This window comes from Malus sylvestris, chromosome 6 (genome assembly GCF_916048215.2).
Source record: "Malus sylvestris chromosome 6, drMalSylv7.2, whole genome shotgun sequence".
NCBI lineage: Eukaryota > Viridiplantae > Streptophyta > Magnoliopsida > Rosales > Rosaceae > Malus > Malus sylvestris.
The window spans coordinates 7612908-7634837 of record NC_062265.1 but is presented as its reverse complement, the minus strand read 5'-3'; the positions used below and the strand labels follow the sequence as shown (position 1 = coordinate 7634837).

General features: G+C 38.3%; 3 protein-coding genes and 1 pseudogene across 8 annotated transcripts; 1 reads left to right on the top strand and 3 right to left on the bottom strand.

Moving 5' to 3' along the window:
* The first annotated feature begins 4430 nt into the window (after positions 1–4430).
* Positions 4431–8908, top strand: LOC126627516 (uncharacterized). Of its 6 annotated transcripts, none has more exons than XM_050297105.1 (10): positions 4431–4672; positions 5898–5957; positions 6053–6122; positions 6322–6446; positions 6579–6617; positions 6777–6863; positions 7030–7090; positions 7670–7794; positions 8377–8483; positions 8568–8908. In XM_050297105.1, the coding sequence occupies exons 1-10, from the start codon at positions 4625–4627 to the stop codon at positions 8680–8682; spliced, it is 837 nt and encodes a 278-aa protein (XP_050153062.1). In that variant the 5' UTR covers positions 4431–4624; the 3' UTR covers positions 8683–8908. The 6 variants fall into 6 exon arrangements, with proteins under 6 accessions (XP_050153062.1, XP_050153063.1, XP_050153057.1 ...); XM_050297106.1 differs by having other exon boundaries at positions 4432–4672; positions 6083–6122; XM_050297100.1 differs by having other exon boundaries at positions 4432–4672; positions 6268–6446.
* Positions 8909–9006: 98 nt separating this feature from the next.
* Positions 9007–11405, bottom strand: LOC126627518 (cyclin-dependent kinase F-4-like; annotated as a pseudogene).
* A 499-nt stretch (positions 11406–11904) lies between these two features.
* On the bottom strand, positions 11905–14750 carry LOC126627513 (cullin-1-like). The gene is made up of 2 exons (XM_050297094.1): positions 14495–14750; positions 11905–14274 (listed from the first exon to the last, which is right to left on the bottom strand). Exons 1-2 carry the CDS (start codon positions 14508–14510, stop codon positions 12173–12175), a joined length of 2118 nt encoding a protein of 705 aa, XP_050153051.1. The 5' UTR covers positions 14511–14750; the 3' UTR covers positions 11905–12172.
* Positions 14751–18809: 4059 nt separating this feature from the next.
* On the bottom strand, positions 18810–21249 carry LOC126627517 (RING-H2 finger protein ATL22-like). The gene is made up of 2 exons (XM_050297107.1): positions 20572–21249; positions 18810–19132 (listed from the first exon to the last, which is right to left on the bottom strand). The coding sequence occupies exons 1-2, from the start codon at positions 21176–21178 to the stop codon at positions 18951–18953; spliced, it is 789 nt and encodes a 262-aa protein (XP_050153064.1). The 5' UTR covers positions 21179–21249; the 3' UTR covers positions 18810–18950.
* Positions 21250–21930: the final 681 nt, after the last annotated feature.

The following is a 21930-nucleotide window of genomic DNA, read 5'->3' as shown; positions in this document are numbered from 1 at the left end:
AGCTTCAGCAAACATGATATTGACCGAAGCCCCCGTGTTTACCAGGATTTGTCGTACTTCAAAGTTGGCTATGTGAGCTTCCACGATCGGTGGGTCGTTGTGAGGGTAGATGATAACTCTTTCTTCCTCATGGTAGAAACATATTAGATCCCAGTTAGGCTTTTGATACTTACCTCCCCTGATGTCTTCCACGTGAAACACTTGGTGACCAGACCTTAAAGCTCGTTCACTATTTTTCATGGCCCTGTTGGAAGATTTAGATATGGGTGTGCCACCACTTATGGAATATATCACATTTACCTGGCGTTGGTTATGGTTACCCCTTGGAGGGTGAATGAGGAATTGATCAATTTTTCCTTCACGTGTCAAAGCTTCAATATGATCACGAAAGGTGATACATTTCTTGCCGTCATGGCCGTTATGCTCATGGTAGCAGCAAAACGTGCCCATGTTCTTCGTGGGCTTGTAATTCGGGTGCCTCGGATTTGGCTTCAGTATCAAATGTGCTATGCTGGGGTAAATGGCCACACATGTGGCGTTCAAAGGTGTGTATGCCTCATACCTCGGGGTAAGGGCTGTCCTGACACGTGCTTGACCCACTGTGTTGACTGCCTAGGGTCAAAGATTATCATGGCGATACCCTTGGTTATCGCGGTAGTGTCCCTTACTCCTTTTACTAAAATGAGACTGGTGAGGTGGAAATCTTTCCTTTTACCCTGAGATTGATATGTCTATTGACTTGGCAAAGTATTAAGTAAGGCATGGGGAGGCACCATTGCCGTTTGGAAGGTCGATGTCTTCTCATTTGGTTAGATCTGGCTTCCACTCCCTACTTGCTAATAAGGGGTGTTGTGGGGGGTTTCCCTTGATATGTCCTTGCCTCGGCGGAGACATGGTTGTAAGCATGTGCCATCACCTCAGAGTAAGTCTTCTAAGTGTTGGCATTGATCATGTACTTGAAGAAACAATCATGTAGGCCTGCCGTGAAGGCCTTGAGGGCGGTCTTGTCATCTGCCTCAGCGCAGCGAGAATACTTATGGCTGAAACGACCAGCATACTCTCGTAGTGACTCGTCCGGCTTCTGGCGAATAGTGTACAAGTCATCTACAAAATGCAAGCGATCGGTCTAAAAAATGTGTTGAGAGATAAATAGTTTCCTCAGCTTCTTAAATGAGTCCATTGTCTCGGGTGGAAGATGGCAATACCAGTTTAGAGCTCCGCCAGAGAGGGTAGAGGGGAAGAGAAGACATCGCTCTTCATCGGTATGCATCTGATATGCCATGGTGGACTCAAAGAGGTTAAGGTGTTCAATTGGGTCCTCTCTTCAAGTATAGAGTTGTAAACCAAGCTTTTGTTTTGTCTTTGCTTGAAGGGGGTGTCGAGGATCCTCCTTGTGAGAGGGCCAGGCTTGGGTTGGTTCCAGTCAGGTATCTCGGCTTGACGTTCGGCCTTTAACTTGTTTACTTCCTCAAGGAGCTGTAGGACAAGGGGGTCATGAGTGGAGTCATGTACCATTGGGATTTTCTTTCGTAAGTCTCCATCGCCTCTTGGAAGTAGGAAAGTTTGAGCAAGGGCGTGTGATTTTTCCTTAGACTCACCGTTCTAACTTCTAAGGCGAGTTTGTCGGAATACCTCAAAGTCCCCTGTACCTTCATGTTCCTCTGGGACCTGTCGTTCCTTCCCTAGATTAGCAGCTGGCCTGGGTCGTGGGAGGGGACCGAGTCTTTCAGAAACCCTTGGGTCATTGATCTTCGAGCATATGTGGAGGGGATTCTCTCGACGTTGCTTTAGGAAGTCTCAGCAGTCACAATAAACGACTTTCGATCCTTCCAACCCTTCTGCAAGGAGGTGTCTTCCTCCACTTCTCCTGCTTCGGGTTGAAGCAGCTAGGTTGAGAGAAGTCTCATATTGATCAATGTTTTGATGATTAGCTTACTCCTCATCAGGGATACCCATGTCTAAGGAAGGTGACCTTCCGTGTTGGGGGGCACCTGGGTGATGATTGATGTCCACAGGGGTAACGAGCTCACATGTTTGTGTACGCCTAGTTTCGTGAAGCGTCTTAAAGAGCTTCTCATACTGCTCCTAGAGGACCTCATTCTTCATTGCTATCTTGTTGTTCTGAGCTTCTAACTCATCGACTTTAGCTTGAAGAGCAACCCTTTTTCCTTCCTTCTTTCGTTGCTTCGCACTAGGTGCAAGAGGGGTGTCATTCTGTGTGCTGCGGCTTCCTTCGCTCCCCATGTTGGAGAGGGATGCCTGGTCAAAAGAGAGTGTACGAATGGTGGAAACCAACTTGACAAAGCTGAAGAGAGTGGGAATAAGTGTCGTTCCCACAGACGATGCCAAATGTTGATGCACAAAATCAGTGAGGACTTTAGTATAATAGAAAGTGTTAAGTTTGTGACCTTCGTTAGATTGCTCCGGTCACTAGTGTGGATAAGTATGTAAATGGATAGGGACAGGGAAGCAAACACAAGATGTACGTGGTTCACCCAGATTGGCTACGTCCACGGAGTAGAGGAGTTCTCATTAATTGTGAAAGGTTTACACAAGTACATAGGTTCAAGCTCTCCTTTAGTGGGTACAAGTGAATGATTTAGTACAAATGACATTAGGAAATACTGTGAGAGAATGATCTTTATTTATAAAAGAGAGTTTCTAGTTTCATTCTGACATTAACATGTGTCGTGTTGTGATTGGCTTTTGATGTTAACATGTGTCGCGCTATGATTGGCTTCTGATGTCAACACGTATCACGCTATGATTGGCTTCTTAGTTTAAGGGAAACTTTTCTGGGTCCTTGACGGTATAACGTTGACTGGTGCTCAGTAGTTTCTGGATTGGTCAACTGGTGCTCAGTAGTTTCTGGATTGGTCAAGTATGGTACAAACATAGCATTATACTAAAAACCATATATAACTCATCTAAGAAATATAGAACTAAAAAGAATATATGTTACGTATATTTAATTACAAAATATAGTGCGTACTAAATATTATGAGTTTTTGAATAATTTTTTTTTAACAAATCTATTTTATTTGTGATTTCGTGGTATTAGGATTCTAGGAATAATTTTCATTTTTAATTTTTTTCTTGTAATTATAAAGTAATAGTATTCTAGGAATTAGGGATTTAATGGCACATAAACGCCAAACATGCTTATTGTAAAACACCAAACACGCTTCATTTTTTCCCCAAATATGTTTCACTTAACTAACTACCTAGACGACATCGTCTCTTAGAAAAAAAATGAAGGAGTTAAGAGCCTTCTTCTTCCTCGCGAAGGTCTGTAACTTAGCCCTCTGATGGTGATTTGGCTTTGATTTTTCTGCTTTTGGTTGATTTTGGCTTTTATTAAGCTTGAAATCTGACCCTACGAGTCAATATCTAAACCACTTGTGTACATTGTTTTGAGCTTTATAGTAAGCAAAGCAAATCGCTGTGGGTTGTTTGATGGCAGACTGCTGCCTAGAGCCGCTGGAGCCACCTAAAGCGCCTAGCGATTGCCTAAATCCTCCCTGATTTTCTAAATGGTTTGGCCTGAATCGGATTGGAACACCATCGCCGAGCGCCTAGACGCTGCCTAGGCCAATTTTTAGAACACTGACTTCATCAATTGATGGTTTTTTGTTTAGAATAATTACTATGAGATAAATTAGAAATATGTAACGATATTACAATTGAAAATCATCATCGATTAGTTCAAACAATCTTATTCCAATTTTGAATAGTTCCAAACATATTCCGGATAGTTCAACTCAGATTTTGGATAGTTCCAAATCATCATCAATATGCTTTTTCTTGTATTAACAATAAAACTATGGTGACACGTGACATGTTTTTAGAGTATGAAACTTCGTCGTGAGCAAATTAGTTTTTGTAGCTTGTAATGCTGCTTGTACAAGATTATGAATGAAAAGTTAGTAATTTATCATATACATTTTCAATGTTATTTTCGTTGGAGCTTTCATATTGGAACACTCGATGTTAGAACTGGATCCATGACTGATAACACGCATGAATTAAGTCTTGAGAAAAACTATTGTACCTCCAACCGAGATTCTGGTCGCCGGAATCGCAAAGACAGAAAGACAGCGGTTCGAAGGGATGAGAAAGCAAAAGAGAAAACTGCCTCGAGGAGCTTTAAGCAGTATGCTAATGCCACACGGAGTTGAGAGTTGGGATGACTGACAACATCTCTACACGTCGAGATTTGTCATTGCTTCCAATAAGACATCGCCACGTCAAATACGTCCACGCCTGCACCTTCTGTTCACTTAGACTGACAAAATTGCCACAGGCAAAACTATACAATCCCTCCACGTAAGAGCCTAACAAAACTACCAAGAAAAGGTTAGTTTAGTCAATTTAACGAATTCTTGTTACTGTACCCATTTAAACCGGGTATAAATAAACAAAGAAAAATAAAAGACGAGAGGAAAAAAGGAACTAAAATTGGTTTGGTTCGTAAATTAAATTAAAATATATAAATTAAAATAAAGAAGAGTGGGTAAAATAATGGCGCGGTGAGTAGTAGTTGTTGAAATCGCCAGATTGCAGGTTTCGATTTCATCAATTCTGTTTGATCTTCGTCGAATTCAGAGCTTCTGATCATCCTCCCATGGCTGCTCCGTTTTTCTCAACGCCTTTTCAGCCTTTCGTTTACCAGGTACTCATCTTTTATTCATAATTTATGAATTAATTAAAAAAAAATTATAGTCTTCTGTTTGGTTGCCGAGAAAGGTCGAAAATTGGTTAATTTCCGCATCTATTGTGTTGATAAATCAGTTAATTACTGAATTGCAGAGACTGAATGAAGCAATGAATTTTTGATCTGAAGTTTTTGCTTCAAGCTAGGGTTTTGATTCGTGGTAGTAGTGTAGTGCTGCTGATTAGCTAAGATGATCTGTGTTTATCAGCTAATTAGATGCAAGGTTTAATTCAATGCTTGAGATTTGCTTAGGTAGTGTTCAGTTGCATCCTGCCCTTTAGCTTATGCAAATTATGTAATATGGGGGAAGAAATTATGCGTAAGCGGATACCGGGTTTAGTTGGAAAATATAGAATGGTTAAGAATGAAGTAGACAATAAGTTGGATGCTATACAAGGTAGATTGGCATGGATGTACTCCATGGAAATGTTGATGTGATAAAAGTTTTGATCTTTGGCTGTACGGCTCACGTGCATGATCCTTCAAACCGACATTCCAACTTCAATGGTTCAGATTGAGGTGATTTAGAGTTTCATTACGGCATTAACATGTCTGGATGCACAACTGATAGATGCTGAATTCGTGGTTTGATTGTGCCACCATGAACCTATAACTTCATTCTCCAAACAGAGATACTCAGCCACTTGATGATGGCTCGACTCGTTAGTGGCTTCTATAGCCGTCCATATTTATGTTTGTATCACCAGCGCTACTATTAAGAAGCAACGGTGGATGTTTATTGACTTATATAGAAGTATATGTAGGTTCGACGTGTTGTATTGGAAGTATAAACTATACATGGAGATTTTTATTTCTTATTAATATTTCTGCTACTGTTGCGGGAATTTGGACATATATTGGCGGACAAATGCCGTACTTTGAGTAGAATCCTTTCCGTCTGCAACAAACCAATTTTTTTCTCCATTTTTGCAAGATTTTGTTCACTTCCATTTTTGGTATAGACTAATTTGATACATGGTAATCTATAATACACTTTGAATCGAAATGTCTAGTCATTGGTGGGTATTGGTATTTATCTCATGTTAATGGTCATTACACTGGCTTATGGTGTCTGGTTTGTTCCGCGAATATTTAATTGTCGACCATAATGCAAAAGTATGAAGTTGGATTGTGCAATAACTTAAGAGTTACTGATGTTTGTATCTTCTATAATGTACCGTAGAGTCCACAAGATGCCGTGATACCTTTTCAAATTTTGGGCGGTGAAGCTCAACTGGTTCAGGTACATGCTATGAGAATCCCAACCTATATCGTGTGTGTGTGTGTATCTCCTGTCTGTATTTGCTCCTTATCATCTGATTGCTTTTTCATCACTAGAATTACAAACTTCTGCATTTGGTATATCAGATAATGTTGAAGCCAGAAGAAAAGGTTATAGCCAAGCCTGGTAAGTTGCAAGCCTGGGCTTTTTCTTTCTGTGAGTGCATTGTCACAATGAAGTTATCTAATATCCGACCTGTTTGCAAGGCCTTAGAGAAAATGTAATTTGTTGTCACTATTGCACGTGCATCTGATTGACAAATAAATTTTAGGTTCAATGTGCTTCATGTCTGGGTCAATGGAAATGGAAAATGTCTTTGTTCCTGAAAATGAAGGAAGCATGTGGCAGTGGATTTTTGGGAAGACGGTCAGTAGCATAGTTTTCTGTAATGCTGGTCCAGGTGATGGATTTGTTGGAATTGCTGCACCTTCTCTTGCGAGAGTTCTCCCGGTTGGTGATTTTAAGCATGCCAACTTTATGTGGATAAGGCACTTTTTTATTACCTAGCATTCCTCTTGATCCCAACCATGGTAAATGACTTAGTTTTGTTTCGGTTGTATGTATTTTTGTTTCTTTTGACAGATTGATTTAGCTATGTTTGGTGGAGAGATTTTGTGCCAGGTATATATAATTTTCCTGTTCAGTAATTGTGTCCTATCAGTTTCTGTTATTCTCCCAGTTTTTGTTGAACAAATTTAGATATTCCATGCTTTCTGTTACAATCACTTCGTATTAGTTTAATCAACTGGAATTTTATGGAGTTCGTTACAATTTTTGTAGCCAGATGCATTCCTTTGTTCTGTGAATGATGTGAGAGTCAGTAATACACTCGACCAAAGGGCACGTAATGTTATTCCTGGTCCAGAGGTGAGATATTAGAGACGTTTCAGAATCGCTTCTCTTGAATTTGCTTAGATTGCTCCTACGATCAACTAATTTCCCTTTTCCATTTTCTAATTCGTCACTTCAATTGTTTCTCAAGGCCATTTGTATTATCTTTATCTTTCTGACGGCTGTGATAATACTTTTACAGATATTTTTAAGACAGAAGCTATCTGGCCAAGGTCTTGCATTTATCCTTGGAGGTGGATCTGGTAAGTGTTTAAATTTCAGGTTCAGCCTCTTAAAATTTTGGTCTGCCCAAATTTATGTCGAGAATTTTATTTCTTGCTTTAAATTGAAGGCATTTTATGCCTGTTGAAGCTTTACAATTCTCGGTGGTTTATTTCTATTTGCACATGTTTTCCATAATCTATTCAGTCATTTACTTAGCTTAAAAACTCAATTCAGATGTGTTGATGTACTTTCCGAATCAGATTACCCTCATTTTTGTCTCCTTTTGTCCTTCTGTTTTTTATTTGACCCATTGCCTTGAACTCCAAACCAACCTGTCTATAGTTTATTTTGTTTCATGAGAGAATGAAATTAAAAGACTGATTACCTCTTTTTGGAAAAAAATAAGGTGCCATTTGATAATCATTGCGTTATCAATATTATTTTTTTGTTTTCACTTTTTTGAAAACTGAAAACTTGAATAATGAAAACTAAAAACTGAAAACAACATGGTTAGCAAGGGGCCCCTAAATTAGTTAGGATTAAGGCTTACTGAAGTTATGGTAGGAATTATCAACCTAAGACTAATTGCAAGCCTTTCTTGTTTCTCCATTTGCCAGTTGTACAGAAAAATCTTGAAGTGGGAGAGGTATTATCTGTTGATGTGTCTTGTATAGCTGCTGTAACTGCAACAGTCAATATCCAAATCAAATTCAACGGTACTGTGAGAAGAGCACTGTTTGGTGTAAGTTGCTTCTGTTTCTTTCTGTTTGCACTCTTTTTGAGTGCTTCTATTTCTACACATAGTTGGCATTGTATTACATGTTCATTACTTGCAAGTTTGCCATGTACTTTATAATATCTCGATTGGGCGAACCTATTAGTTGCCCTGCAGAGCACTCAAATCTCCAGGCTTAAGGGTTATGGCGGGATGCCCCCATTTAAGGATTGAAATTTGAACAGCATGACTATCGGAGAGGTCCAGAGCACTTCCTGGCATCCAAATTATGGGCTGCCAATGCAACTGAATGAAACATTCAGGAAGTGCTTTGGACCACATTGAACAAAATTAGCATCATCCTTGTATAGTTGCATTACATATAATATATTGCTGTCCACATTTATTGGCATGACACATAAGAGGCAATTTGATTTCAACCCCAGCGGATGATTAGAAGACACTTTGAGTGCAAATGAACTTATTCTTCGAGCTCCACCCCGATGTTGAAAACTCTTTCTAACATGTTTTCCGGCTCCTGAAATTATACAGCTTGAACATGCTATTTCTTTCCATTTCCAATTTCCAAGAATCAAATTTTCCTAACAGTTGACCAAATCACAGAGTGACAATCTGGTAACGGCTGTTCTAACTGGGCCAGGCATTGTCTTCATTCAGAGTTTACCTTTTCATCGATTTTCTCAGCGTATTGCTAGGTAACAACGTTTTGTTCAGTTTCATTTGTTTACTAATGCTTTATTCTGGCTTTAACAAATAGAATGTACGGATTTTGTTTACAGGGCAGTTACATCTCCAAACATGAGGGAAAATCCGAAGTTCTACGTGCAGATAGCCATTTTCTTTTTCCTGGCATATGTTGTGATTGTATCTTCGTTAATCTTGACCGATGTATGAATTTCACCTTTTTTTTCTTTTCATCTTCTATCCAGAGGTACCAGTATCATATCCCTTCAGTGGTTTCTGTAGCTCGATTTGGTTTCAATATAATCAGGTCAATAGAAATAGAAGATTTTAGATTTTTTTTCACTCGGATTTCTGTTTTACTTTGCCTAAAATTCTTGGTCAATCATGTGTACGGATTGAGTTGTAAATTAAAGCCTCGCGTTATGTTTTTGAGTTTTGTTTTACTCTCAAATTAGCGTAAGTAATTTGTCGTCGATATTTGATTTGGCATATGTTTGGAATAATGAAATTTGAACCAAACAAAACAACGTGACTCGTTAAATGAAATTTGTAGCTTTTGAAGGCTAATGAATCGGAAGCAATTAACTACAACATTAGTCGTGTCAAATCTACATGAAAATAAGAGGTTTCGACGCAGGCAGAATATTGCGTTGTCTCAAAGGGATGGCGCGTGGAATCTTGTGGTTGCCAACGAAGAAGGGAGGCTTGAGCGCTTCAGCAGCAGCAGGCCTTGCGGAAGGGTCCCAAGAACGAAGTGAAGAAATCAGCTGGATGACAGATCTGCTTGCCCAAGGAATCATCGCAGATAGATCAACACCGTGAAGTTGTGGAAGCTCATAGTTCAAGTTTTGGGCAAGAAGCTCTCCCTCTGGCCATGTCTCCCAAGTTGGACTGCCAATGACGCTGCAAATCTTGAAGGCAACTCTGCCATGATGGCGCCCATTGCCCACATATCGACCTTAGGACCGTAGAAGCCTGACCGCAGCAACACCTCAGGAGCTCGATAAGGGCGAGTGGTGACGTAGTCTGTGTAGGGAGGGGGCGAATCGCAGTCTTGACCACACGTGCACCATCGTTAACTAAGACGTTAGCGGGCTTCAAATCACGGTGGAAATAGCCGTTTCTGTGCATATATTCCAGGCCATGAAACATCTGAAAGCAGATGCTTGGAACTTCATCCTCGGTGAATTTGATTTGGTTCGCCTTTTGATCATATGATCAAGGAGACTGCTCTGCATATACTCGAAGACAAGAATGCAGAATCGTATTGGGGAAGACACTCTTCAACTGGACAATGTTGTGCTGCGCCTTAAATGCCGTCCCGAAAGAACCACCGCCTAGTTCCTCAAGAATAAAAAACTCCTCCATGATCCGGTCGTAACTCGTTAAGGAACTGAACCTCAAAAGCCAAAGAAATATGTGACAAATTTCAAAGCGTTTTCGCCTTTTCGAAGATGAAAAAGGAGTTTGGCGTGAACCCAATTGAGAGAACTACTTGCGATCTCTGAGGAGGCAAACCCCTCCTCGAATGTATGATCAGTGATGAGGGTTTTGATCTCTGAGAACAGAAGACATGAAAGTTGAGAGCTTTTGAGAAAACGAGAGAGAGAGAGTGAGAGAGAGGGGCAAGTTTCTAATTTTTAGATTAATTTCATTATTTCCTGATGGAATTAGCAAAGGCGGGAAGCAGCAACACTCAGTAGTTCAGTCGCCCCCATTTCACTCCAATGAGTACTCTCTTCACCTTGGTAGGAAAAAGAGAGGGGCTTTTTCGTCAATTCGCACAATCCGGTTTTACTCTAGGCACAAGGATTTTCTAAAACGGGAGAGGATCCTTTCCGGATTCACTTTATGAGAATTTTAGGAATATTCACATCTTAACTGTTCATCGTAAATTGTACAATCAGTTTCGTCAGATATTATTTTATGTTTAATTGTAAATAAAATAAAAAAGCAAATAATTTTTAACCGTACGATGCACGATAAATAGCTAAGATGTGAGGATTTTTAGAATTCCTACAATTTGGATCCGAATGGGATCCAAATCCTTCTAAAACGCATTTTTTTCTGTCGTGTGTCAGTGGCTCAACGATCCAGATATCATAAAACACTGTTGTGGGAAATTGTTAAGTGAAAATTGAAGTTAAACTACTAAGGAGAGAGACAACGCAGAGAAAAGCCCACTTCCCCTCACAACAACAAAGCTCTCTCCCTCATCTCTAATTCTTCTAATTGAGATATGATTATCGCCGGAACCTCTTTGTGAGGATCCCAGGAATCCTTTAATTTTGTCTATATATCGTAAATTGTGCGACCAATTTTCGTCAGGTATTGTTTGTGTTCAATTTTAAATAATATAATTTAAAATGATTTCTGACTGCACGATATACAATGAAATGATAAGATTAAAGGATCTCCGGGATCCTCACAAAGATGATTGGGCGAGGATCCTATCTCCTTCTAATTAACTAGGCTACTTTGCACTTATTTAGAACATCTTCAACCAATATGTTAAAATCTTACTTTTAGAGTTTTAATAGTAATATTTTATGTTACAAACTCCTCTAACCAAAGAGTTAATGCTGACTAAGATTTAAAGGTAAGAAGCATGAGGCTATACCATTCGACAACTAAGTTAGAGCATCTTCAATGAAGATGTCAAATTTCTTTTTCTCCCCAAACTATATTTTTTGCAGTTGCAATAATAAATGTAAGACTAGGTTTTTTTATTTATTTTTATTACATGTGATATCTACACTAGGCGGTGTGGGAGGCTTAGGGATGGCCATAATAAATTTGATTCAAATTAGTGTTTAGCAAGACTCGAACTTAAGATCTCTTACTTACAAGTAAAGATGAATACTACTAACTGTAATATTAAGTGACAAATGTAGAACCTTTTAAAAAAGAAATTAAAAAATTAGAAAAATTAAAATGACCCAGCTTTGTTTGCTGTCAAATTTGGCGGTGATGTTTCATTCTACCTTCAAATTCTGCGACCTAGCATTTTAGCGTGGATTGAAGTCCTTGGTTGGGGATGCTTTTAGGTGTCAATGACTCAAATCATGTTTATATATTTGGGTTAAACAGCATAACACAAATTTGCTCATGAGTTCGAGTTTATATATTTGGGTTGACCATACTTTCAATTTATACGAACACATTAAAACACCACACGCTGGTAGGCCCACCCCACATTCTATTTTGTGCACAAGCCACAAGCACCAAATTATTCCTCAGTCATAAGTTGGACTGTTTATATCACGGAAGTATCAGATTTAAGCTCTACAGGATTCTGCAAGAGACTATCGGAAAAATACATGAACAAAAACACAGCAGGTTCTACTTGAGATGCGACAGAAATATGCATCAAGTTGGATATGCAGACTGTAAAAGAGCTAAGAACGAAAAGTGAAATCGAAGAAACCCAAAGAACGAAAGAGTGAGCTACAATGCTATATACGTTGTCTGCAGAATGTCTGATGAGTTGAAAATCCCTACTCTTCGACGATTATTAGAGACAATCTCCCTGTAAAACACATATTCATTGTTATAAGTATAGAAAACCAAGCAGAGGTTCAGCCTTCAGCTTTAGACCTAGATGACAATATTAACATAATTCTCCACACACATTACACACTTCATCTTCCTGTGCTTCCAGCATATCCCAACAAGTTATATCAAGAGTCAAAGACTCGAATCACGCAAGATACTTAAACAAGTTACGATCTTCCTTGTCCCTCTCCAGGTAGTCACGGATGATGAGACCTTCAATCTGCTTCTTAATCGCTCTGATGTCAGGCTTGAACTTATGTCCCAACTGCTCAACACACTCCGTAACTAACTGTTGATGTTCCAAAACTTTCCGGCTCTTCATAATCCGCACAATTGCTGCATCAATAGCATATCGTCTTTCTTTCTCAACATCTTGGATCACCTCCTTCCTTTCCTCCACTGGTGGGAGAGGAATCTTAATTCTTCTCATTCTGTCGGTGAACTTATAGTTGAACTCAAAGCTGTCATTTGGTGATATAGTTTTTGTATCAGGCTCCTTAATAAGGATCTTGTACTTGGCACAGGAAAGCGAATGAAGAACCCTGATAGCCGCCTCATGGGTAAGGTTTAACTTACTTAGAATTTCTGAATAGCTCAACCTATCCATGCTATTGAAAAGCAGTAGGAGAGCACCCTGATAAGTCGATACAACCAATTCAATTTCTTTTAGCTCGAACTTTCCAATAATGTTGCAAGTTCCCAAAGAGTAGATCCATGTAATTTTTCTGCATTTCGTCTTTCTTTCATAGAATCCCTTGAAAACTTCAACACATTTCACCATCTCTGCAGGAAGGCTAAGATCACATGTTTTATAACTGGGCCAGAAACCAGTTGTAAGAACGGTGATTGTAAAATCAATCCCAGGATCTACATTTGGGCTATTGCAAAGGTACTCCTCAAAGCTAGTCTGATTTTCCCGAGCCAATGTCAGATCTGTGACCATTCCCTCCATTTTTGAGGTGAACTGGCCACCACATTGCTGTTTCATCTTTGTAAGAATACTTTTTTCATGTTCCTTGTCAGCACTTGGATCAAAAAGTAGCCGACGGGCAAGCTTTTTCCTGTAGAATTCTGCAAAAAGGTCTTTGTCACTGATATAAGTAAGAAACTTAACAACCTTGTCAAGCATTACTTCAATGGCCTCATCACTCAACTTCTGACTCCCACCCTTTTTGAGGATATTTTCACAGAATGTTGCGAGTAATTGAGCACTTGAATACCCAGAAACAGCTTTATTGCAAAATACATCAAAGGCCTCTCTCAGAGCTTTGTGGAAGACATGGTTTTTGATTGAGCAGTCATTAAAGTACGCCATATGCTTATCATGAAGCTCGATTATGTTTGTGACAAGGACCTGTTCCAGCATGCCAGAAGATCTATCTGAAGTCTCGTTACTTGCAGTATATTCAGCCTGTTGGACCAACGATTTTACTTCAAAACTAACTTTCTGTTTTAATATTTCAGCAAGCGGTTCAAACAACTCATGCTGCACTTTCTCCACCAACTTCGATTCACTGCTTGAATGCAAGTAATGAGAAACTCTATCCCTCTCCCTTCTCAAGCACTCTTCGGCCTTCACTAAGAAATCAGGACAGAAATCCTCCAAAAGCCAACTTGCTGCTTTACGAGAATAGTATTCGCCAGCATGTCTTAGCATGTGCGCCTCAAAGTCCTCTTCATATGCATCCATTCGTCCCATTCCAATTCCAACAAATAAATCTATCACATTCTTCACTAGTGCTCTGTCAATCTGCTCTCCCACGCGTTCACTATCAATAAGACCAATTACAGTAACTCTAGCATTGACTTGTACTTTTCGATAAACCGAATCGCGGAAACAGGTAATTCCAACATCATTCAGGCTAGGAAGCGATCTCCTAGGGATGAAAAACCGATCAAGAAAATTAAAACAATTTGACAGCCACCTAATCATAATTTTATAATTCGTCCATCTTTTCACAAGCTCTTGCAGCATAAGCTCGCCGTGTTTCTCATTTACAGATGGCAGCACCGTTGTGGTTACATAGTCCTCCAACGCCGCCCTATACTTATCGTAAAGCTGTTGAGAGTAATTGTGAGGCGGCTTTTGGGTACACATATTGTAGACAGTTGTGTAAAGGGTCATATATTCAACGGAACTGAACTGAGGCTCCGGTAATCCTTCTAAAATCCTCTTTAATTTTGCAAACATACTCGATATATATTCCCATCCTTGATCCAACTCGATAAGTGGCCGAAATTGACTACCTATATAATCAAACGATACGCGTAATGGGGTAAATTTAAAAGCTTTGAAACAGAATCATTGACAGAACTATTTGTGGAACCAGAAAAGTAACATCAGATTTGCTTGCTACTACAACAATTCATCTTTTATGGAGTGGATATATTTGATAAGAGAACAATACCAGTAAAACAATTGTGTTGTAAATAGTTAATTTCATGGAATTCATGGAAAGAAGCGTACCTGAGTCCACACTCATAGCTGCCGGAGAATTGTGAGGGAGGAGCTGATGACGGTGGAGAAGAAAACCCAAGAAATGGAAAATGGAATAGATGATCGGAGATAGGCCGAGCAGCTCCGCCGATCCTCTTCAGTTTAGTCAACAGCTGAGCTAGCTCATCCACTGCCCATCCGCCGTACTCTCTCTCTCTCTCTCTCTCTCTCTCTCTCGGAGAAGAAGAAGCAAAAAGTCGGAGTCGGAGAAATGAAGTAATGGGATAGTCTCCGTGTCTCCTGAGTGGAATTTATACATTAGGGTAAAATGCCATTTGACCCCTGAAGGATTTCCTAATTAGAGATTGACCCCTAAACTATTTTTAATAAATTTAATTAACTATGTAAACTTTTTGAAAACAATCAATTGACACCCTGCTGTTAGATTCCATTTATTTTTTTCTGTTAAATCGAAGGGCAAAGTGGCAAACTAATCTTTGCATCATGAACGTAAATTTTATTTTCAAAACCCAAAAGAAAATTAAAAGGAAATAATACTTGGCTACTCAAAGATGTATAAGAACTCATACTCAAAATTCTTAGTGTTTTAATCGCAGAGCTTTTTGCTTATGAATAGAACCGTTCATATTATTAATCACTTTGTAAAGGTCATCTCCGCAAAAAATAAATTAAAACTAAGCTCGTTTAGTCAATCTATTGTAGCAAATACATAAACGGTTCATAATGCTTTTACCAATACCGTTAATTTATTTTTAAATAGTTTGATGACTAAACGGCCTTAGTTTTAATTAATTTTTTTTAGTGACGATCTTTATATGGTGATTTATAATATGAACAGTTTTGATTATAAACACGAAGTTTTATAAATTGACAGCGAACAATTTTGAGTAGGAGTTCCTATTCATCTTTGAGTAGCCAAGTAAATATCATAATTCCACTCTAACTAACACTAAGACATTTTGTGATAAAACCTCACACCTGACGGATTGTGCATGTAGTAATTACCAAGTTGGGAACAATAACCATGTTGGTGGAAGTGGGTCTTTGGTCCATGTCTCTAATAATTCTACAACCCACATCAAGGAGAGAATTTTCAGTATGATATTTCGGCGTGTAATACCACGTTTATTTATATAAGTGATGCGATACTTATACCTTCATTTATATAATTACATATGGTATGCTACCTGTGTTCTGGACATACTAATATATTGAACTTACACTAGTATAGTAATAGTGTTATATGTGTTAAAGTTAAGTTGTTTGATTCCTATATACAGGTATCAAACTCAATCAAACTATTGTGAAAAGATCTAAGTGATCTAAGTTGCTCTATCTCACTTATGTGAAATATCCCACATTGAGCATATATATGAGAAAAAGATTAGTTTAAATATACTAACCCACTGCACCTAATACCGATGCCTTTTGTGATAAAACATCACACCTGACGGATTGTTCAGGTGGTAATTACCAATATTGGTGTTGTGAGTAGTGGGCATTTGGCCCGTCTCTCTGATAATTCTACATGGTATCAGAGTCAGAAAGCGCGCTTGTACTGCCACGTGATATGTGGGTCCCTTGGGCATGAGCAATGATGGTGGGTCCCTTGGCCCCGCATGTAGGGTGAGTCCCCTTGGCTTTAGGTGGTTGCCGATATGTGGATCTCCCACGTGAGGGGGTGTTGAAATATCTCATCTCTAAGAAAATATGAGTTTAAATATCCCAACCCCACTCCAACTACCTTTTGAGATAAAACCTCACATCTGACGAATTGTGCAAGTGGTAATTAACAAGATGGGGGCAATATTGATCTTATTGAAAGTGGGTCTTCGACCCATCTCTTTGATAATTCTACAACTTACACATGAAAAAATAATTAAACCCTACCCTATAAAAGATTTATTCAACTAGGAAACATGAAAGTTAAAGTATAAGTCATTGCAAAGTTTTGTAATTAACTTTTCGATGTAACAAATTGTTAAAAAATTTCAAGCCTAATAAGTTGACAATTTAAATGGATGACATGAAATACATGTACTTATTGGACTTTACAGGCAGGCGAACTAGCTCTGATGCATAAAGAAAGTTGATGCTTTAACCTAAAAAACTATTGGAAACAGAGTGACTCAACTCTTTATAGGCTTATTAACTTCCTAATTAAGAACAATTCTTTACATCTTCACACGTACAAAGAAAAAAAATAATTTAAAAGTCCATATCCATGCCGTATTGGCCTATTACACAAGTGCTACATTAGATTTAGCATTTTTAATGTGGAAATTGAAGTTTTAAATCATGAAGTGTTATATTTTTTTTAGTAGTAAAAAACTATATTTTACACTAAGGAGAGAGGGGAATTTGACTAAGTTACACAATAAGCAACCTAAGTCCTAAGCCCAATAGGAGTACCCGAGCTCTATGCAGAGATTGGAATGGATTGGTGCCGAGGAAGTACAATCTAGATAGGACCCTACTTAGGCATAAGGTGAAAATCACTCCTATAAATAGAAGATGACCTGCAAGATTCAAAGTCTCTTTAACATACACACAATCTGCCATGCGCAAATTCTCGCTCTACGCGAAACTCTCTCACCTTTGAGAAAACATGAACCTTCCTAACTTCATCAAGCTTATCTCTTAGTTTGTATACACATCTATGTGGTTGACAACCGGTGACATCTCTTAGTTTGTAGAACCTACTCTGGAGCTGTAGAGTCAGGCGATCATGGAGTATCTTCCAATTTGGATAAACATCACTACTTCAAGCTCAGCTAACTACCTATCCAAGTCTCTGGCGACAAGGAGTCTTTAAGTATGTGTTGAAGGAAGTATCTCATAGCTTTCTCAGTGAAGTGAGGTATTACCGATTCGGCGCACTTATATTTGCACAAATATAATTGAAGCAGCTGAGCATGGTGCAGATGATCCTTGAACTCCGCAGTGACTAGTAGCCTTGTCTTCAGGCTCTAGAACCTAGAGGCTGAGACAAATTTCTTCTTCGGCCACAATTGCTTAGATAAGAAGTTAGTAGCGTATTCGACACCATCACCATGCATTCATTTACTCACCGATCGAGCTCTGTCGACTAGTTGGCATGCTTCGCATTCAACTAAATGATGTAGTTAGCTCATTAGTTATTCGACTTATGCACCACGCAAGCTTGGTAGTTTTTTAAGTCCACGTTTACATGAGAGAGGAAGAAAAAGAGCTACAAAATGCAAGGGATCTGATCTCAGTCAAAGGATGGATTTGGGACAAACAAAGTAGTCAGGAACCCTAGCCTCGGTTGAGATATGAGTAGCCGGCCGGCAGGGTTTAACTTTACTTTGGTGACATCGCAAAACAAGACAGAAAAGTAGCCTTTACCTTTTTAATCTCTGCCAGATGTAATGTCTGTCAGTACTGTTACATTGCGCGTTTATTTCTTCCCTGCTCGAATATGGAATATTGGAAGGCTAAGTAATTAATTAGTGTGGTTTTACAACCATTATGTGGCACTATTTCTTCACCTTTAATTAGAGTGCTATATGCAGAAAGAAAGAGCAAAAAAGTTAAACAATCTGGATAATTCCTTCTTTATATCATATTTAGGAATTTCACAAGTGTTTTTTATTTTTAAGGTAGAATCATAACTGTCCTTGGTTTCTTGCTTCATACATTGGAACCTTGAGTACTCAAATTAGTCGTTAATTAGGTGCCGATGTGCCGTAAGTATTAATGGAATAGCGATTAAATGCTTATGTTTTCAGTATGGGTAATGCTCGGAAAACTAAATTTCAAAACCAAATTTTATTAACCAAATTTTATGGATGTTGATAATTGAATTATTACTTAAGTATTGATCTTGACATGAAAAGACAATTCATGTAGTCCTAAATTCCATCATAGTATATGGAGAAACTGGTCGACTTAAGGAGGGTCAAACCTTTTGTGTTCGGCTTTGAATCGATGAAGGAAAAGTTCATTAATAAAAAATGTACAGCCCGTTTTTCTTGTATTGGTCGCTAATTAATTGTTAGATGAATCGTATTTATACACTACAAATTGGGTTTTCTTTTTCTTCTTGTTTGAAGAAAAAATTGGGTTTTCTTGGTTCGCGTTTTTAAGGGGATAGGGGCCGTTCTATCGGGGGCTTGGCTCCTTCCATTTGCTCTAAGTCCTGGTGTGTAGTCTAGCCCACCCAATTTTCAAGAGCTAAGTTTTCTCTGTTTCGGTTGTAATCCTTTATTTTATTAAATATAAATCATCATTTTCATCCAATAAAAAATTTAAAAAAAAAAAAAAAAAATCCACTACCCAAACTGTACAAATATGTGGTCGCTGCTTCAAACATGGATTATTATTAAAAATTGCTACTAAAACAGGTGAAAAAAGATGCATCAAAATCTGAAAAGTTACAGTTTTTCATTTCATTTGCATTTTATGGTGCTTCATCATGATTCTAATGTCGACCAAAACTGTTTCAGACTGAGTAGAGTTGCCTTATTTCACACCTTTCAAGCTTCAGGCTTTTGTAGTCTCCGAGTAGTTTCTCAACCTGAATTCGATCGTCCCCTTCTCTCCGACATTGTGTTTTGTTGGACCGATGCATGCTTATTCTTGCCAGCACTGCCAGCACCAAAATTAAAATGGCAATACACGCCACTGCACACATAAAAAACCACAAGTGTAAGAGGCTATATCTCCAACTAGAATGACTTTTATAGGAGGCACTTCTATTCATATACGCTTATATTATAAACATGTTGAAATCTTCACTAAGAATCCAAATGCTTCATGAAAAAGCACATCTGTTTGGTGCTTTTCCTAAAACTACTAGACATGTTAAGTGCTCCTCCAGAAAGCACTAAGGAGTGCTTTTATGACCCAAAAAAATGCAATATAGTGTATTAAAAAGTTTATTTAATCATCGCTTTTGATTGTCTAAAATACTTGGAAGTCCTAAGCTTCAGGGCTAAGTAGAAGTCACGCCTACACGTGCAATTTAGATTGGAATAAAGAGTAATATTGTTGACAGTATCCATCTTGCATTGGAAAAAAGAGAGATTTCGTATGTGTTTATGAGCAATTAAGTTACTCTTCATATTGTCAATTGATTTTATAGAAAAACCTCAATTTCTTTAAATACACGACACATATCGTGATAAGGTAGTTGGAGGGGGCTAAACAATTGGATGGAAAAATTCTTTTGTTTGACTAGCCGGCTCTAAGTCTTAGTTTATTTATTAAATTAAAATTAACTTATTGACTAATCACTTTAAGATAATTATTTTTTAACACAGAAAGCCAAGGAATACGCAACAAGTTGGAGATGGAGCATTTTCTTGACAATATATGAAATAACTTTCCAAGCGAGGAACAAAGCTCCACAGTTTGGAATCTTCTATTAGATAATTCTCCCTAGTCCCTACTGCCCCACACTTTTCTTTCTTTATTTTGCCCTTTAAACATCTCAGAATTTTGTTTTGGTAAAACTTAAGTCTTAAGTCATATGTTGTTCAGATAATTCCATTTACTATTTATGGATGTGATACACACATCGCTTTCTACTTTTCACACATTCTTTTAATTTTCGACCGTTGGATCGAATCAATTGATGACAATCAAAAGATATAAATTAATAAAGGATGTGTGAGAATTAAATAAGGGTATGTGAATAGTACACCCCTACTATTATTCACCGTAGGTATACACATATTCCACACATGTTATAAGCTACTTTACCTATTATGGGTCACCTTAGTTGATATATCACTATAAATTGATTGTGAACTTTTCATTCTTGAAATTCAAACTTAAGACCCTTTATTTATTGTCAAGAGAAATATTACTAGACTGTAATATTATGTAGCATCAACCTGGTTAGATTTATAACTTTTTTCTCTACAAATAGTTACATAGTCCCTATGAGAAACCTTATGGTTGGTATATCTGGTTTTACAAGTTAAACAATATTCTTCTTATTTGCACTTTAAATTTCGTCCATAACATAAATAAAGCATTATAAAGGAAAAGAAAATAACTGAAAAAAGTAGAAGAAAAAGAAAAGAAAGGAGAAGAAAATAAAGGAAAATGGAATTTACCTTTAACATGTGCCATGGTGAAACATCCTGTTTCTTGATTCCCAACTGAGCCCCAAGTTAACCCAAGACCGAAGCTATTGTCAGAAAGATAAGGACTGTACTCGAAGGGAATGGGAACAGTTTTCACAACCCGGCAAAAGTTCGGCACAGCCATGGAAGGCTCCACAGTGTAAACATGATAGCCGGAGCCACTTAGGCAGGGAACTTGAGAGAAAGAAGGCGAAAGCGTAACCGAACAGTTGAGATACGAGTACTCTTTCAGAACATAGTAATATCGAAACGGGGTAAGGGAAAGATTGAGATTAAGAAAGACTTCATGGACGCAACCCTTGGGGTCGAGAAGATCTAGTCTTCTGGCATCGTACGAGATGGATTTGATGCCCAGTTCACCATAAGATGGGAAGTGAATTGTGGAAGCGTTGTTGCTGCAGTCGATTTCAAAACCGGGGAGACCACAGTGATGGGGGTGCCGGCCTCTTACTTGGAAAGGAAACCTAATATCGGGTTTGCCATGAGAGCACTTAGTAGTTGTGCAGTTTTCAGTGGATGCCTGTGTGTCAAGAAAGATGGCAGTGGAGAAAAGGATGAAGAAGATCAAGGCATGCATAGCTTGGCAATGAGAAATGTTGTACTCAGAGCATTATGTATATATAGAAACAAAGGTAACATAAAAACTGGGAAGACCAAGCCCATGAAAAAGTCAAGCTGCTAAGGTGGACGCCCTGGAAGACCTTGACCCAAGAAAATAATAATTATAAATAAATAAAAAGATACCGTGGAGACTAGGCCAAGTTGGAAAGACCCACAGACAATGAGGCTTCTTATAGAACTTAGTTAATTGCCTACTTGGGTGACTTGTAAGTTTAAACAAACTTTAGGTCAATGAGTGTTTGTTGGGGTTGATTTTTCAGTTTTCCTACCACTTTCCTTCTCATTTCTGATGGATTGTCATCTATTAGTAAGGATGGACAATGGTTATGGATGGCGGATAACCGCGGTTATTTACCCATAACCGTTTATGTTTATACTATCATAATCGTTTACCTGTTGGGTAATTACATAAACGGTTATACCCATACTTATAACCGTTTATAAACGGTTAACCAGACCCATAATCGTATACCCATTTAACCATAACTGTTTACCCCTTTTGAACCCGTTTATCCTTTTTTACCCTTTTTTTTTCACCCTCTACATGTTTTTTTTTTAACAACTTGAAAATTACAAAAGAAAAATTTGTCATAATTTTCGTTTTTTGACAATTAAAGACCGTTATAGTCTCAGTCTTTGAAAGATAGTTTGGATAGGTATGAATTGTATGATGCGAGGAATCAGAAGAGGGCGACAGAAGCGAGAGAG

What these genes read in the sequence shown, in the direction of transcription:
- LOC126627517 (XM_050297107.1), bottom strand. Translation starts at nt 21,178, where the DNA reads ATGCATGCCTTGATCTTCTTCATCCTTTTCTCCACTGCCATCTTTCTT. An exon ending in CACCATGGCACATGTTAAAG is followed by an intron (nt 19,133 to 20,571) that starts GTAAATTCCATT and finishes TTATGTGTGCAG; the next exon opens with TGGCGTGTATTGCCATTTTA.
- LOC126627516 (XM_050297100.1), top strand. Translation starts at nt 4,625, where the DNA reads ATGGCTGCTCCGTTTTTCTCAACGCCTTTTCAGCCTTTCGTTTACCAG. An exon ending in CTCTTGCGAGAGTTCTCCCG is followed by an intron (nt 6,447 to 6,578) that starts GTTGGTGATTTT and finishes TTCTTTTGACAG; the next exon opens with ATTGATTTAGCTATGTTTGG. An exon ending in GTGGAGAGATTTTGTGCCAG is followed by an intron (nt 6,618 to 6,776) that starts GTATATATAATT and finishes CAATTTTTGTAG; the next exon opens with CCAGATGCATTCCTTTGTTC.